At 45.2% G+C, this 18,840-nt stretch overlaps 2 protein-coding genes across 2 annotated transcripts; both read left to right on the forward strand.

Moving 5' to 3' along the window:
- Positions 1–3,409: 3,409 nt before the first annotated feature.
- On the forward strand, positions 3,410–10,474 carry LOC307232585 (rabphilin-3A-like). The gene is made up of 16 exons (XM_080003671.1): positions 3,410–3,499; positions 4,055–4,183; positions 4,336–4,465; positions 4,922–5,005; positions 5,083–5,251; positions 6,051–6,242; positions 6,324–6,470; positions 8,082–8,161; positions 8,387–8,461; positions 9,043–9,152; positions 9,293–9,419; positions 9,532–9,588; positions 9,702–9,856; positions 9,963–10,044; positions 10,139–10,235; positions 10,330–10,474. The coding sequence occupies exons 1-16, from the start codon at positions 3,426–3,428 to the stop codon at positions 10,458–10,460; spliced, it is 1,839 nt and encodes a 612-aa protein (XP_079859797.1). The 5' UTR covers positions 3,410–3,425; the 3' UTR covers positions 10,461–10,474.
- Positions 10,475–13,008: 2,534 nt separating this feature from the next.
- Positions 13,009–17,292, forward strand: LOC307233052 (group 3 secretory phospholipase A2-like; the record flags this gene model as incomplete). The annotated part of the gene is made up of 5 exons (XM_080004264.1): positions 13,009–13,363; positions 14,208–14,340; positions 14,976–15,110; positions 16,281–16,507; positions 17,159–17,292. 5 exons carry the CDS (start codon positions 13,009–13,011, stop codon positions 17,290–17,292), a joined length of 984 nt encoding a protein of 327 aa, XP_079860390.1.
- Between the last annotated feature and the right edge of the window lie 1,548 nt (positions 17,293–18,840).

Consider the following 18,840-nt stretch of genomic DNA (forward strand, 5'->3'; position numbering starts at 1 on the left):
TCTGTCATAGAATAAATGGCAAAGCAGAACGAAGCTAATGTTTTTATTTCTTTGAAGGCCACGACATTTAGAGAAAAAAACAATTATTTATTTGTCCAGATATACTGAGCTCCATACAATTCGGGCGCCTTACAACCATAATTTCCTGAGCGATTTGAATAAAGTGCTGAGTGGCTTGTCACATCAGCCCAGTGGGAGTCTGCTGCAGCAAGCGCTCTCTGCTGGTGGCGCTTCCTGGCGGTGTTGTATGGGTGGAGCACATCTGCGCCCGGGGCTGAACTGGGCCTGCAGACACAGCCCAGCTCCAAACACTAAGCTCAAAACACTAACATAGCCCTGATGACTGATTAATTCAAAAGTGAAACCAATCGAGGGGCTCTGCACCGAATTTCATTAACCCACTTTAGAAATATTTCTAAGGAGCGCGAGTGAATTCTCATTGTAAGTTCCAGCTCAGAGAATCCGAGAAATCACATGTATAGCATTTACACACATACTGTAATGGCAAAGCCGCTCTCGTTATATTTTTACAGATTAAATTAGATGACAATTGATTCAATATACAGACTATATCTCCATTATCTCCATTTTTAGGTCGTTTTCATTTGTATGTTTTATTTTTATTGTTTTTTCTTCTGTTATGTTTTGGGTTATATCACTAGGTTCGGTGTATATTGTCATATCTTATTGTGTACAATTAACTGTGCGGCTTATTCAATATTTTACAATTTGTGCATATATTGCTTTTTCTTTGTATATTTTTCTTTTGCTTTTAATCGTATTGCTTTATTATTATTTTGCCTACTGTTTTGATGTGAGCTGCTGAGGCAATTGCAATTTCCATTCAGGGATAAATAAATATCTATCTATCTATCTATCTATCTATCTATCTATCTGTCTATCTATCTGTCTATCTGTCTATCTGTCTATCTATCTATCTATCTATCTATCTATCTATCTATCTATCTATCTGTCTGTCTGTCTGTCTGTCTATCTATCTATCTATCTATCTATCTATCTATCTATCTATCTATCTATCTATCTATCTATCTATCTATCTATCTATCTATCTATCTATCTATCTATCTATCTATCTATCTATCTATCTATCTATCTATCTATCTATCTATCTATCCATTACAGTAAGGCGTAAGGCTTATGCAAATGTGCAAAATTTAGCTTTTTTAAGAAAGAAAGCTACTATAAATCAAATTTTGCTCTGCAAATTTACTGTTGCGTCACGTTCTCTGAATTGATCCCACTCCGAGGAAAGCAGATTTGACTTTGTTGTCTACACACACACACACACACACACACACACACACACACACACACACTTCCCATTATGCCAGAATGCTGCAAGGATTTGTGCCGGATCAATCCATTAATTCCCCCCCTTGCTCGATTGTCATCGGGCTCGCTTTTTCCCCCCGTCCTCCGCACCACAATGTGTGCCTCAGAAGTCACCCCGAGCCATAGCGTCAGAGTAAGTGTCTGCCGGTCACAGTCATACCAGCTGCTGATGTAATGCATCAATTAGCAGCCGTTGAAAACGACTCGATGACACGCGTTTCCAAATGATTCATTATCAAATGTCAAATGCCTTGTGGTGCCGTTGAAAAGTGGAAGAAAATATCGCTGCGTGTGGTTTTTGTGGGGGAAGTTGTTGAGGGTGGGGGGGTGGGGTGGGGGGTTGGTGGGGGTAGGGGGAGTGCGTTGGAAATTGTGCCTGGTGCGCCCAAAGATGCACTGATGCAGATTTGTATTGACTATCCTCTGAGGTCCTCCACCCAGTCGCAGGTTGCTAAATTGGTCGACTCCGCTCCCATGCGACATCCTATACGGGAGGTATCTTGTTATGTGCCTGAGTTGTGTCAACAAGACTTCTTCTTCCCTTGCTCCTCATTTCATTAACTCACACTTTAGCGTGCTTTCTTTTTGCCCAAAAAGCGCGGCGTTAATTACAGCAGAGTTGCTTCTCCACAATTCCCGCCACTTCTCTGTCAAGTGGTGGCTCACAATAGCTGTCAATAAAAGGCTGAGACGACGTCCCCTTCTTTTATAATCTTGCCCCAGCCCTCAGGAGTCAGGCCATCACATTTTGAGCGAGGCAACTCCCTCGCGTGGGATCACGATTACACTTTAGAAAATAGAAGGGTTTAAACGTGTTCCTTTCAAACGACCACTTTCCGTTCTAAAATGTTCGTTACGCAGCTCGGGAAGCCCAAGAGAGCCCTTCACGGATGAGCTCCGTCAGAGGGACCTCACCTCTCACTCCGCGTTCTTAATGCCGCCACTAATCAGATTCCCTCGTCGGCGAGTCATTCGCTCTTTCAGCCCGCTTCCGTGATTTGACAGCGTCATCCGCAGCACTACAGTGACATGACCGATGTGGAAGAGTGCCGACCCGGCCTTTGTTCCAATGGCCTGCTTCCTGTGGTTAGTTTTGGGTGGAGGTTGCAGCACCAAAGCGATACGGCCACACCCAAAGCATTCATTGTCTTTAAATCTCGTGGACTATGCAGAAATGCATGAAGGATGATGACATGACTCGGTCATTGTCTGTGTTCCCAAAGTTTCCGCACAGAAGCCGTTCGTAGCGCCGCAGCCTCCCGTCCTATCCTATTGATTAAATTTATTTTATTCCTCCTTTCGTTGATTTTTATTCCTTCCCTAGCTGAAAACCACAGAGCCTCCGAGCTCCTCGCAGCGGAGTTGTTAGTGTCTTTCAGTCTCCGGGGCTGGTTCCCACCGAGGACGTGTCCCCTCGTCCTGCTGCTGCTGCTGCTGCTGCTGTAGCCTCACTGCACAGATTACCCAGAGGCGTCGGGTCCACTGCACAGACAGAGCCATTGTCGCTCATATCAAGGATTTGTGTGTCTGGCTGATATGCAGTCTGGGCACTCTCGGTAGAAATACGCTTCGAGTAAGCATTATAAGCTGAGTTTTGTTTTGGGCAGGAAACATCTAAACTCAGTGAAAAGGTGACAAACAGGACTTATGCTCGCGTGGTCATGCTGACGTCCGTTCTTTTTCATGCCGTAATCAATCCCGCATTTAGAGTAAGTGCATGTGGTGGCTTGCCAATTTGAGGGCCAGAAGTTTACTGGCTCGCAAATTTAGAGCAAAATGTCATTGCTAATGAGAGTGTGAAGCCGAGGCGCGGACGGGAAGTGGGAGGATTCGATAAACTGACGTTCCAAAATGAGACATATCTAAAGGGAGGCGCCGAAGGCCGCATAAGTCGGGACGGTTACCTATTTAAAGATCTTCCAGACGCACTCGTGCCTCGGTTTCTTTTTTCTTCCACCTGAACTACTTTACGACTAACTTTGCATTCCTCTTTCTCTCTCTCTCTCCCTGTCTCTCTCTCTCTCTCTCTCTCTCTCTGCGTGTGGGTCTCAGACGGGCGCGGTGCAGCAGCCATGACAGACACGGTGATGGGCGGCAACTCGGACCGCTGGATGTCCAATGACAGGCAGAGGAGCGTGCACGCCAAGTAAGCATGGCTGGAGGAGCAGCAGGGTTGACCGAGCGCTGCCGGAACACAGCTGCTGCTGGGAACTAAACTGTTGTTTCTCTCTCTCCCTCTCCCTCTCCCTCTCCCTCCCTCTCTCCCTCTCCTTCTCTCTCTCTCTGCTCTCCTTTCACGCCTGCTCTGCGACACAGTGATGAGGACCAGTAAGTCCATAGAGTTCTCATCACGATCTCTTCTCTTTTTTCCCCGCACTGCACGGATCAGAGCAGATCTGTCGTTGTGGAGGGCGTTGTTGTGCACTCGCGCTCAGTTGTGAATGACTCGTGCACACATCCGGAAACGAAGCAATTACCGTGGAGTGATTGCGCAATGTGTATTTGTCTGTTTAGCACGCCTTTCTCCGCGTGGTTTATTCGATGTCCTCGTGTCCGGTGTTGATGTTTTGTCACGCTCCATTTGTCTTGACGGTCGCCATGCACGGTGTAGCGCCGCGATAGGGCAACCTTCAACTTCATCGCAAGCGTCAAAAAAAATAATAATAATTAACCGCGCCTGTAAACCCGTTGTGGCCGACAGGGGCAACTGGACAGCGCAGCCCGGCTCCGGCGCTGGCGGTCCCGACCTGACAGACGAGGAAAAGGAGATTATCAACAATGTCATTGCCCGTGCTGAGAAAATGGAAGCCATGGAGCAGGAAAGGATTGGGTGAGATGTTAAAAGTTATCCACACTCCCTTTTTTATTTGTTTACTTTTTGCCTCGTTTGAGTGAAGAGGAAAGCGGAGGGTTTTTTTCTGAGAATAAACAAAGTCCCGTCCTACCCGTGGCTGAAGTGAGATTTTTCCCATCCCACTGCAGGCGCCTGGTAAACCGCCTGGATGACATGAAGAAGACGGTGTGTGGCGACGGCGTGTCCCGCTGTTTGCTGTGCGGAGAGCAGCTGGGCTCACCCGGGGTCAGCTCAGTGGTGTGTGAGGACTGCAAAAAGGTAGGAAAGCCGGGCCAAATTCCAACAAATGCAGCAACTATTTTCAATGCAGTTTCAGTTAAAATGAATGGAACGCAATCGGCCGTGAAATGTTCGTTTTTTAGAGATTTAGAATCTCTAAATTTTGAGATTTTAAATGGTAACCGGTAGAGTTGGCTCAATCAATAATCTCAAAAAAATGTTTTACATCTATATTGATAATTTGACGATATTTTGGGGGTGGCTCTTGATGCTCTCCCAAAGTACTTCCAATAAATATTTGAGAAAGAATCATTCGTCATTTGTCACAAGCCTTAAATTATATTTAACTATATCACAATATTACGATAACTAAAATCCCAGACAGTATCTGCCCTCATATCATATTGATATAATATCGATATAAACATATTGCCCTGCAAATACCATGGCCCTACAGTGACCAGTGTTTAACCTTAATTATATCCTGTTATGCAGCACATGTGCACAAAGTGTGGAGTGCAGTCCAACAGCCGGCCTCGCACCGTGTGGCTGTGCAAGATCTGCAAAGAACAACGAGAGGTAAGTGCCGCCCGCAGATGAATCATACATTTCATTGAGGAAAGCCAAAGGTAGCCATGTTTTCCTATCTGTTTTAGGTGTGGAAGAGGTCTGGCGCCTGGTTCTTCAAAGGCTTTCCAAAGCACTTCCTGCCTGAGCCGATGCCAATATCCAAACCCAGAGAGACAAGTGCCCAGCAGGCTGTCGAGCTGCAGGGAGCGCCGGCCGCCATGCCAAGAGCGGCAACGGCCCAATCCCAGCAACATGGTAAAGAGTCGATTCTAGCCGCCTCAGCTCTTGTGAAGTAAAATGAGGAAGGGGGTTTGAATATCAATGAATTTCACAGATAAATGGCAGTCACTTTTAATCTGGCAATTGCTCTGTTTGCCCCTATAACCTTCCGTAATCTTTCAGGTCGTCCACAGGGTGCAGCCTCCGAACAGCGGGCTACAGGCAAGTGATCTTATCCAATCTCCAGGACGCCGGGTATTTAGAAACCTTTTCAAAGCGTCACCTCTACCGCCCTATCACGCCACCATCTGTACACCAGTCATCATGCAGCTCCTCCTCACCGTTTTCTTTTTTTTCTCAGTCGTTAAAACCTTTGATCTGCTTCCCAAATTTGGCAGCGCCGCCCCACTGCTGTAAGGGAGCAGGAGGATGGAACAGGCACAGTTAGGCTGCGTGGAAGCGTCTGTTGTGACTTGCGAGGTGTCGCCAGGTGACGCTGCCATTCAGGTCACACAAAGCGTTTTTTTTTTCCCTTTTCCACACAATTACCTATGTGCAATATGGCAGCCATACTCTGAGGGGAGTGAAAAGAGGAGCGGCAGGCTTTACTGTATAATTACAGCATATAGTCGGCTGCCACAGCTTGTTGTACTGTATGTAGGTCAATGCCTTTGCAACGAAAGAAAGCAGCAACATCAAAAGTGTCAAGAAAGACGAGGGAGCGTTAGGAGTTCTGCTACAGCCAAGGCTAGAAGTGGTGAGATGGGGTGGGTTTGGTTTGTGGTTGAATGTACTTGTGTTTGCATGTGTGCCATCCACACATCCCCTCCCTTAGGACTGGAGCCACAGGGCCGTGCCGGCTACCTACCTGTGGCCCCTAAACCGTCAGACCGTATGGCCACGGGTGGGGCCGGTCCTGGATACGCTGAGGGGGCGGGCCAGGGCAGCCCGGTGGTGATGAAGAAGGCTGTGACCGTCCAGAGCACCAGACCCCAGCCGGCGGCAGCTGCCGCCATGGGCCAGCAGGGTGGGGGACACAATCACACAGGACTCCAGCTGAATTCCAGCTGTTTTATGTTCGGTCTAAGTGCCTTCTCTGTAGTTTCAGAGGGAGGCGCCTACTCCTCTAGTGCGTCTCCTGCAGTCAGGGAGGAGAGAAGGCAGCCCGCGCCCTACAGCGCCCCCCCGGCCCGACAGCAGCCTCCTCCCGCTGAGGACGACGAGGACGCCAATGACTATGACTCTGATGAAGCCAGTAAGTTGTTATTCGGCAAGGGGTCTGATGTCTATGTATAATATGTTTGATGTCTAATTGCTTTCAGGAAAATAAAAAAAAAATCGGATCAAACCGGATCAAAACATACTGTCATGCATTTTTTGCTGTATACAAGCAATATCTCCCCCTAATTTGGCACCATCGCTATTCCCTCAGGGTGTCTGAGTCATAGCGTGTCCGACCATGATTTCTTCCTTTTTCGTCAGGAGCTCTGATCATATTTAATGCTCATAAATTGTCCAATAGTTGTTGCAAACAGCAGATATCATTCAGGAAGAATCTACCCCACTAAGTAGCGGAGGATAAATGATTAGGGGTACCTGTTATTCAAGTTTGGGAATAGATATCCCAGAAGTAAAGCCGAGGAGGATGTAAAATGAGTCAGTAGTGAGATATAAGCTGCTATTGTGCCATTTTTTTATTTGGATGTCCCCTCAAGTCAGCGGAATGGTGTCATGTTCCGTGCCTCCAGCATCAAATGGCCTTTTTTCCATCCCTGGGGAGTTCAGCTGTTAATTTACCACAGAGGTACGAGAATACGGCGCAGTACAAATAATTTGATATATAACAGGGCTGATGGGATATAGATTCATTCCCCTTGTGTTCTAACCGGTCCCCTGTGACGAGAGTGAAAATGGCAGAAATAGCATGGTTTCGTTTTACCTTTCCTCAGTGGAGTTGCCGGGGTAAGGACAGTTGGCTCCTGTATAGCAGACGGGTCTCGCTCGATATCTCAGATTGGGATTATGGCTTTGCCACACGTGCCCCGATTCCAACTTTTAGATTAATTTTATCCAATTTCAATTTAGCAAAATATGAATGGGTGTGGTTGAATAGAGTTGTGCTCTTTAAATGTGATTTTCGCGTTTTAACTCTAGTGGAGCATGCTGATCATATTCATTTAAGGACTGTGTGCTTTGAGGACTTGGAAATTTAATTAGAATATGCAACCGGACGACTGTTTAGTTTAGCACTTAACCTGTGGAGCTGCAGGCCGCAGGCCACACTCTGCATTGGGATTCTCAAGTAATAAACCAATTACATGTAATTGTTTTGTATAATTACAGCCTTATCTGTTGTGTGTTATTTATGGGTACTCCATTTAAGGTGCATTTTCCTTTACTTTTAGTCATTTTCTGCACATAGAATATCATTGATTATTTTGATTAGTCCCCTGTATGTTGTAATTTCATCATTTTCCACCTGTTTTCATACATTGTCTCATATTGATATTTCTCTATTGTTAAGCAGCAATAAGTCCTCTTTAATAATAAGAGTATTTCCCCTAGTATGTGTCAAAAAAGTGCTCTCTTTCAGGTTTGGCCATTTAAGCGACACCGATGGTCCACAAGGGTAAATCAAGTTGTGAAGCAGTGTCTCTTGTTTAAATGCCGGCAGTCAAAAATGAGCAGAACAGCTGATGAAAAGGCTTTCATGACCTGGGCGTTGGCTCAATTTTTGTTGTTCAGCCACTGTAAATATCAGAAAAATGTGACACTCATTCATATTAAAACGTTAAGATATCAATTGTCGCTCAGGCAAAGTGTCTAGGTGTAGTGTCCTCTAATGAACGCTCTGGGTCTCTTTCAGCCACTCTGGGGTCTCTGGAGTTCAGTCTGCTTTACGAGCAGGAGAGCAGCAGCCTCCACTGTAGCATCCTCAAAGCCAAGGTACCGCCCATCTCCTCCATTTCCACACACACACACACACACACACACACACACACACACACACACACACACACACACACACACACACACACACACACACACACTAAGGGGAAATTTAAGTGCAGAGGTGTATGTTGAAAAGCTCTCGGACGCCACACTCAAGCTCCATGTTTCCCCGCCGCCCCGAATGATGTGATGAACAATGTGTTATATTTTCCTCCTCAGGGACTGAAGCCCATGGACTCCAACGGCCTGGCCGATCCTTATGTCAAGCTCCACCTTCTCCCGGGGGCTAGTAAGGTCAGCGCACAATTTGTCGTAGTGTCGCGCATTAATTTAATATAATATCCATTGCCTTCAGATTGTGGTGAGAAAAAAGGCAGAGCAGTGATGGTGGACGAAGATGATGTGGGACATCTTGTGGTGTATACGTGCTACTGCATCTTTGTCCCCCACATCTTCTATGATATTGTGAGACATAGTAAAAACACTTGAGTTTAGTTTCAAAGATTTATAGTAAAAAGCTTACCACTAAATAATTAATAACTAAATAATTAAACTTGAATATTATCAAACACTTAATTAATAAGGAATAGAAATAGAATATAAATAGGAGAAGATGTATACAGTAGATGGGAAAAAATGATTTAAAATATACATTTTTGAAACAATGGGACTAATCAATCATTAGTTATTCTGACTTCTGCTGGAGATAGCAGGAAACAAATGCAAAAGCCGCAAGATACAATATAAAAATAATCAAATATATTTTATTTACAAAAAAAAGAATAATCAAGGATAAATTATTTGCTGTTCTAAAATCTGCCTTTTGCTGTTTTTTTGTTTTTTTTAAACCAATCTTCCCTGCATTTACTTAACAGTCTACAAAGCTGCGCACAAAGACCTTGAGAAACACCCGCAACCCTGCATGGAATGAAACGCTCACATACCACGGGCTGACGGATGAGGACATGCAGCGTAAAACCCTCAGGTTGGCACCACCTCGGGCAGTCAAACATCAACATGCCCAATTTCTCTCCACCGATCATCATTTTTTGGCACAAGTATCAAATATCCCGGATGACTGACAGCAACGCCTTATTGCATTGTGCTCATCCCCCGACTGCGCAGGATCTCTGTGTGCGACGAAGACAAGTTTGGGCATAATGAATTTATTGGGGAAACCCGAGTCGCGCTGAAGAAACTGAAGATAAACCAGAAGAAAAACTTCAACGTGTGTCTCGAGAGAGTCGTCCCCGTAAGTGAGAGTCGTGAGAAAATAAGCCACACTGCGTTTCCCCTGATTTCAATCCTTCATCCACCCGCCGTGACCCTCACCCCCCCCCCCCCCCCCCGCTTTTTTTTTGCAGACGAAGAGAAACGCGACGGCCGGAGGAGCGCGAGGCATCGCACTCTACGAGGATGAGGCAATGCTTGTTGATCGGCGTGTCGAAACGTGACGGATTCCTTAATAAGCTCATACAAAGCTTATCTTGGATCCGCTCAAACTCTTGCCTCCCGCCCTCTTTTCCTTCCGCAGTCAGGGAAGGACGGCGCCGAGGTGGAGGAGCGCGGCCGGATCCTCATCTCCCTTATGTACAGCACCCAGCAGAACCGGCTCCTCGTTGGCGTGGTGCGCTGCGTGCACCTGGCCGCCATGGACGCTAACGGCTATTCCGACCCATTTGTCAAAATGTACGCTCCAAGGCTCCCGTGTATTGAGAAGCTGAGAGAACACATTTCCTGCACAGTCATGATGTAATAATCGACAAATTGAACGACATGCTTTTGTTATTTCTAGATGTCTTAAACCTGACATGGGAAAGAAGGCCAAATGCAAAACACAGATCAAGAAGAAGACGCTCAACCCAGAATTCAATGAGGTCGGTCGACCGTCGTCTGTCTTAAAGCCGGAGAATAAAAGGATTTCTCTTCTCCCATCAATGATTCATTTTCTTTCCCCTCTCAATCAACCAGGAATTCGGCTATGAGATCAAACACAGCGAGTTGGCGAAGAAGACTTTAGATATCTCTGTGTGGGACTACGACATTGGGAAATCCAATGACTACATTGGTATGTGATCTCGGCTATATAAGTGTGTTACACTTTGCTCATGTCAATGAAAACCGTCCACCACCTCATCCTGACCCTTGTTCCCCTGTGCCAGGTGGGTGCCAGCTCGGCATCACGGCCAAAGGAGAGCGACTCAAGCACTGGTACGAGTGTCTGAAGAACAAGGACAAAAAGATCGAGCGCTGGCACACCTTGATGAACGAGAACCATATCTCCAGTGATTAACCACTTGCTCCTAAACTGCATGAGCTACAGCCCCTGTTCAGGCCGCTCCCCTCCCACCCCAAGACACCGTTGATCAATTGTGTTCAGGCTTTGTTTCTTTCGTTGGCCTTTCTCCAGACAATGCCTGTCCGGTAAAAAAAAAAAAAAAGAAAAGGGAATCCTATTTACTTATTTCACTTTTTGTTCCCAGGGCTGTTGTGAAATGTGCCAATACCAAACCACGGCATAGTTTAAAATAACAAGGTATTACCTTAGCAAAGTCATGTCATCTGAAATAAGCGTCGGCTTGACGGCGCAGCGGTTGACGCACACGGCTGCACGGAGACGCTCCCGAGCGTCCATGTTGTTATATAGGCTCCTGAGGTGCACACATCCTCAGCCCAAGAGAACGAAACCGAGTTTGAAAATGCACTGGCATGAAGCAAGTTAAAGCAATATTTTATGGCGTATAAGGTCACGGTCATCTCACGTCACCACACGTATCCACTGGGTTTATTTAGACGCAGGGTAGCGCTTCGTTTTTAAGTTTGTGCGCCATGCGGTAACGTCACACTTGTGCACTGAGCATGCAGAGTCACGGGCAGAGGACATGAGTCCACACTGCGGACAAATCCTCACAAAGAAATGTTTACATGTTGAAAACATTGCTCAGGTCGGGTGGGAAACATTTAGAAAATCCGGTCTATACCTTACGCTTGAATTATTAGACTGTGAACGATAAGACACCCCACATCAGCTGCTCATCATCATTAGAGACTTAACAACAATAGCACATAGAGGTGAATTTATGACTAGTAAAGCTTTAACTTTTGAGTTTGAAGGATTAAGAGGAAAGATTTTCCGTTTCGGTTCAATTTGACTCCGATCTCCCCCTGCTCGCGCGACCTCTCTAAAGCACCCTTACTTTTTCTACCGCAGTTTTTCTACTGAATGCACACGGGCAGAGTGTTACCCTACCACGCTGGAGGCGACGCAGTAGGCGCCGTTATCACAGTGCGTCATAAGTATGTGCAGCTTCGCCTGCATGCAGGGCCCTCGCGGCCCCGTGCCTGGAGCGCTCACAGCCTGCTCCCATCCCTACAACCTTCCTCTCCCAAGGGAAAAAGAAAAAAGAAGGGGGGCAACTTTCCATTCTGCCACGCCCCATCACTAATCCTAGCGGTCCAAGGAAAGCACACCTTACACAATGGAATGACCTCAATTTATACGGCCGTTTGCAAGTAGCTCCAAAAAGATAGAAAAGATTTAGACAAAAAAAACAAAAAAAAAAACACTATGCATGAAATGTCTTGTGGTTCAAGATATATACAGTACATCTTCTTTTAAGCAATTGATGCTATTGTGAATTAATGTTTACAGACCCCCACACCCCCACCCCCATGCCCCTCATTACATTCCTGAAACTATTTAATACACACAAAGCCCATAATAACTGAAATGCGCATCTTTGCTGCATGACTATCAGGATGCTTATTGGTATCGATAAGACGGATCATTTAAATGAGTTTTCCTGGATGATCTGGTATCAAGGGCACAGATACGAGAACATCTGTATAAATAAGTGATGATGATAATAATATTAATAATAATGATAATAATAATAATAGAGAGCACATCAACGACAAAAAAATATATTTAAATAGTGTACATTGAGATTATTCAAATTCTTTGAGTAAGATGTAAAGTACAGGTACTGTGTTAGGTTCTAACCCACATCCAAACACTAAGGGACTGAAACAAACAGGACTAGAAGCTGAAAGCGAAGCTGCTGAACGTGATGTTCAACACACATCCTGCTCCCTCTCTGTTTCCCAGCTGCCCTTCACCTGGCTGTCGGTCTTCTTCGAATTAATATATTCTGTCAATCAATTAGAATGTCTCCTGATCCATCGCCGTATTTGTAAATAGATAGTGCATGCACTGGAAATATGTACGTTTGCAAATAACTTGGCATGTAAAGATTTTGCAGAGTTTACACCGATCAATAAAAACGAGCGACGAAAGGGTCGGAACCGACGTGGTCTGGTTGTTTTTCACGTCACAGAAATGTTTGAAAGCAACAAGCTATAGAACGCATGGAGGTCTATTAGAGGCTCATCATGTTGAATCAATTTCTAAACTGTATAAACACGTTCGAACTGCAGCATTAAAATATAGAGCAACATGGTTATAATTATACACTTATTCAAAGGTAAATAATAATAGTTATTATATTGGAATAATTATGAGAATGTGTATGTATGTTTTATTTTTTCAATTGTTTTTATTATTGTTATATTGTGATTATTACCATCGAGTTGAAACCTGTCGTTTAGGTCGCACACTGGAAACAAACGGAAGACCCTAATGGGTTTGTTCGTTAGTCACCCGTATGCAGATCTGATGCCAAACTGCTGTTGCGCGCTTTGAACGGGGCTCCGTGGGAGTCGCGGCTCTTGGAGGGTGGGTCGTGTTACACCGGCTCCTCCATCAATTAGAGGGAACACAGCGCCGCGACGCGCCCCTTCTCGAGCCCATTTGTGCGTGTGTGAGGGCAACACAAACAAAGATGCAAATCAAACAGCTGCCCGCTGCGGTTGTCATCGCCGTATCGATGCTCGTTTTCGTCAGCTGTGAGATCGACCCAGACCCGGGGGTCTCCGCGGGTTACCTCTCCGCCTGCCGCGGAGCCGACGCTCCGATCGCCGGGGTCCAGCGCTTCAACGTCAGCATGCTTGTCGCTCCGGGTGGCGACAACCCCTGCGTCCTCCGGGATGGAGGAGGACGCAGGGGTCGGAGGAGGAGGGAGGACCTGCTGCCTCTGCCTAAATCGGAGGGGAAATCCAGGCGAAAACGCGCGTGGATCTTCCCGGGGACACTGTGGTGTGGCACCGGGAGCAAAGCCATCGGTTATGAAGAGTTGGGTAAGGATGCTGGCTTCAAATGGATCCCATTATACTCCAGTGATCCTCAACCTTTTTCCACATCAAGGCCCCTCAATTTCATACGCGTTTGGTCTCTGGGACTCCAATCTGAGAATATTTTTATTGTACGATTTAGTTCGAATCCCCGAGCCTGTCTATACTATAGAAAATGAAATAAAAATGAAATAACCGAAATAAAACAAGATAAGATAACATAAGATTAGATAAGACAAGATAAACCTTTATTTGTCCCACAACGGGGAAATTTTCACAGTTACAGCAGCAAAAAGTGACAGCAGAAAATAGAGAGCGTATAAAGAGTTGTAGGAACTAAAAGTAAGTAAGAATCAGGGTAAGCACTGTAAACAATGTAAATATTTAGAAAATATATACCTAAGTAGGAACAACATAAATAGGAATCAGAGTAATGAAGCGTATTGCAAATATTTCGACAGACATACAATAATGGTCATTTTGTAGGGAACCTCCCCAGGAACCTTTTGAAAGACCCTGGGGGTCCCCAGACCCCATGTTGAGAACTACTAAGCGACCAATAACCAACTGATTGAACTTTATGTGATGGGGATTTATTGATGGAGTCTTATCAAATGTAATGGGTAATGTGTCAATTACTAAAAAATGTTATTCTTGTAATTGTAAGTGTAGGCATATACATCACCCAGTTCCATCACGTCTTAAAGATTGAGACACTTCACATGCAAACTTATTTAACATGATTCCAGTGCTACAGGATTAACTCGGTCACCTTCCAGTGAAGTCTTATAGGTCTCTCTCTCTCTCTCTCTATATATATATATTTTTTTTTTCTTCTTCTTCGGCCCAGGGATGTTTGAGGGTGCAGATAGATGCTGCCGTGAGCACGACCACTGTACTCACATCATCCCTGCTTTCACGGTGAATTACGGCGTTTTCAACCCCAATTTCTTCACAGTCTCACATTGTGACTGTGACCAAAGGTAAGCATGTCGCCCCGAGGGCTTTCCACTATCCTGCATTCTTAGGATGTCCCAGCTTCCCTAGACTGCTCGAGGGGAAAAAACACTCCAGGTGGCAGTAACTCACAGGGCCCTGCACCCCTCATCTTTTCCACTTCACTTATCTGGAATAAGCACATAAAAGGGTGAGGTTGGGTGGAAAGCATGGCAGCAGTTATATCCTATCGGAGCACTTTGCCCTTAGAAAGGTTCCATTTTCTTACATTTGTGGAAGTCCCAATAGATATAAAATGATCCACTTCCACTTATCCACTCCAATAGAAATCAACTGAGTTCATTCCACAGTCTGCTAAATAATATTTCATACCTCAGACACAACATAAATCTGCCAGTTCCGTGGGGAAATCTCTCCAGAGTCAATTTAAAATGTGGCTCTACGGTGTACCGTTAAGACATACTTTTGATGTCAGGAGAAAACATGTCAGGTGGCATTTCTTTTGCATTCGGCAACCTTTAAAAGGGTATCATTAAAACCCATAGAAATTCAGGGGGGTTATTTACAGTCTCACTTGGCACAGGATTGAGATAGATGTGCTGTATGTTTAACCCAAGGCGGCCATGTGTTATGAAATAAATCTTTCTTTGTGTCCCGTCAGGTTCAGGGAGTGTCTCCTCGGAGCGAATGACACCATCTCCAGCATGGTGGGCCTCAGCTTCTTCAACATCGTCAGGGCGCCGTGCTTCGAGCTCACTCAGCGGAGGCAATGCATGGTGATGTACTGGTGGGGGATGTAAGGGAAATTCTTTCTCACAATTTATTCACCTTTCAAGTTCGTTGATATCCCCTTGTCATCATTCATCTAGACGAGGAAATTGTGGGTTAAAATATGACTACGTCTTCATTTTCATCACTTATGGCCAAGTTCTGGAACAGACACACTGTGGTAAAAATAAGTTGTGGCTTTGAGGCTCATCTTGTGATTGACACGTAGACCCTTCACAGGAAGCACCACCTCCCCACGCAATTAGACAGCAAACTATCTTCCCCTTAACGCAACTACGTGGCGCCTTTAAACACTGATAAAAAAAATGGCCATCATTTTGAGAATATTTGAAAATAGCATCCATTATATTATTGGTTATTATTAAAATTTACAATTGTTTTTCACTTGCAGACAAAACTGTTATTAGGGTGTCCGAAATGACAGGAGTTGTGATCAAAATTGATTCCAAACGTCGATTAGATAATATCAAGCACACATATCTATCCTCCATAGGTGCAAGGCCACTAAAGAGGCTCCATACGCTGTCTTCCAAAAACCCTTCCCTTACAAGTCAACTCACCCCACCAGTGATAAAAACAAGTCAACCGCTGTGGATGGACGCTATGAAAGCCCCTCAATTAACCCAAAGAGAAAGTCGCCCAAAGGGAAAAACTCCAAAGCGTCTGTTTCCACACAGGGATGTGAGCCCAGCCACCCACCTAGAGGAGATACTTTCCAAGGCAAGAAGAGGAAGGGAAAGGCGTGCCACAACAGTCGGAAAACACAATCCAAACAAACAACATCCCCCATACGGAAGACCGCGCAGTTAACATTGAAAGTAAAACCGACACTGAGAAACGTCTCTAAAATCAGCACTGTCGCCTCTGGTAGGAGCAAAAAGAGCGGCGGCAGAATGGCAGCAACAGCTTATCCCACAAACGCATCCATAGTTGCATCCAGGGAAATCACCAAGCCGACACGCTCCACGAGACAAAGCACGCCGGGGATAACTCAGACGGCTGCTTTTAAACCGCAAGCAAAAACTAAAAAGGTTAATGAGGAACGTCGCCGCTGTCGGCCCGGGACGCCTGCCAGAGGCGATACCTTTCAGCCCCGTCGTAAACCCTGCTCAGAGAGGAAACCGACACCTCGCGCCACAGCCGTTACAGCGTTAACAGCTGCGGCTACATCACCGAGGCAAGTGGCACCGGCTCAGACCCGGAGGCCCGGTGGCACGGAACCGGCCGGGGAAGAAGAGACTTCGACGAGGCTTTTAGGGACGACTACGACGACCACTGCAACACCGATCACGGTGGACATTAAGGTCGGATTCCAAGCACAAAGCATCGTCTCCCTGAGTGGAAACTCTCCAAACCACACCTACGGAGGATCGAATAAGACAAGCCAAGAGCCCACTAACATAGGTAACTCTAGAACTCGGCTGTAACGCTAACCTAACATTATTATCGTTGCTAATAACACATGTTCTGTGTGAAACACCTATAATGCATAGCTTTATAGCAGTGGTCTCCAAACTGTGGGACGAGCCTCCTAGTGGGATGTAGAGGAATTGCAATGGGGGTGCCTAAATAAATGTTTTGAAATATGTTCATTTAAAGTTTCTTAAACGAATAGGTTAACAGTTTATTAATTTTGCATGATCTAATGTGGACTACTATTAATTTTATGTTATGTTATAATTCTATGTTTTGCACCTTTCCACCCCTGTTAGCCTGTGTGAATAGGCAATAAAAGCCACAAAAGAATGTGACGGATGGACTTGGTTTTTACTATAAACTACGTTAGGTTGCATATGACACATTTTTTGTTTGTACTTTTTGGAAGGAGGGGGGTCAAGTCCTGAAACCCTAGGGCGGGGGGCTCGGCAAAAAAAGTCTGGATACCACTGCTTTATGACCGTCATGTTGTTGAGCTGTGTCTACTCTTTAAAGAAATGAGCATGTGAAAAAGCACAGAACATAGGTTTGGGATAATCATAAGGTGGCAATAGTCCAGCTGTGGAAAGACAAGAGTTGTGTTGTTTTGAAATACTGAATATATTTTTTCACCTCCAGGAAATCTGCTCCTTTGCGATATCCTTAAGATTTTGGATGAATGTAAATACAAAATCCCTGCATTAGAGAAGAAGTATGCTCTGCAGAACACGGAGTCAAAGACGGTCTATCACTGTGACTGCACGAGTCGGTGAGACAATGAACCCATTATTCCTTCATCTTAGTTAAATAATGTGCGATGAAAAATTTCACAAAAATGACTAAAAAAGGCCTGTCAGGATGAGCAGCTGCATTAAATGTACTCTCAGTGGCTGCTTTATTCTCTCTCTCTCTCTCTCTCTCTCTCTCTCTCTCACTTCCAGACTCACACACACACACAAAACATACTTTTGTTTCGTTTTTTTATTGCTTTTCAGGTTGGCTGCTCAGGTTGAACACGTCAAGATGCCCGATGTTATCCACGCTCTCCTGATGGGTTTTGTCTCCCAACACTGCCTTGACCTGTCGAAAGGGAGAAAATGTCACAAGCAAAGAAGGTTCATATAAACATTAACATTGATCTCTAACCTCTCATGGCAGCTGTCAGTTAACATGCTTAATGTGCTAATCACGTTGCCTCTGATCGCATATAAGGTCCCTTCCGGTCATTGACGTTTTACCTATGTGTTTGAAGTTGTGCAGCTCGGTTCTCCCAAGCCTCTGACCTATTTCAAGGACTTAAGAAAACGGAGGGGAAAGGAGCAGCTTGGGTGCAGGACCCAGGGAAAAAGCGAGGGTTCCCCGTCCGTCTCCACAAGCGATGCCTCAGGGTCGCCACGCCCGGGAAGACGGCGATCCGGCTCCGTTCGAAAGCTGACAAAATTGCACACTTGAGATTTAATGGACGATAACGTGACGTCATCATTTAGCAGGAGCCTTTGTCCAAAGCGACTTACAATTATGAATACAGCGACGGACGCAGCCAAACGGGAGCAATCAGGGGTTAAGTGTCTTGCTCAAGAACACTACGGCGCGCCATAAGGTGGACCTGGGGATCGAACCAGCAACCTTCAGATTTCTTGACGAGAGCGACGGCCCATCGTGTTACATTTTCACGCAATGGCATTTTATTTTGTTTGTGTGTTAAAAAAAAAAAAAAAAAAAAAAAGGTACACCATTGATATACCTTCTGTTATTTTGTTGATACATATTCTATAGACCAGTGATGTTGAACTGGTGATCTGTGCAAGACCAACACAGCAGCCCGCTCAGAGGCTCTTTTGGACTAATAAAGATTGAAACATGAAATGAAAAACAATACTAATACTTCTCATATTAATCAGTGACTCACCTAAAATGCAATCTCTTTTGCTCCATCTATTATTCATAGTAACTCTCTTTGACATCACATTTGTCCACACGGTGACGCCCTACTATCCTTGTTTTTTTTTTTTGCTCTTCTCCAAATTGACTGTTTGACGGTAATAATAAAGCCGAACGTTTATCGAATCGGAGAATTATACCTCAAAGGGCGATTCCGCCCATACATTTCCGAGATTTATTTAAAAAAAAAAAGCAGACATCACCTCAAATAATCTTGACAGTGGCGCTGCGTTCGATTGAAGTTTGGACTCGGAAAATTCAGATCTCGCGTTCGTAAAAGCGCAAAAGGCACACGGCCCATTCAAGTCGGAATTCCGACTTGGAAATTCGGGGCAGAGCGCCCCGACCATGACGGCACAACAGCACCACGCCACAAACCG

This window comes from Zeus faber (genome assembly GCF_960531495.2).
Source record: "Zeus faber genome assembly, chromosome: 7".
NCBI classification, from domain to species: domain Eukaryota; kingdom Metazoa; phylum Chordata; class Actinopteri; order Zeiformes; family Zeidae; genus Zeus; species Zeus faber.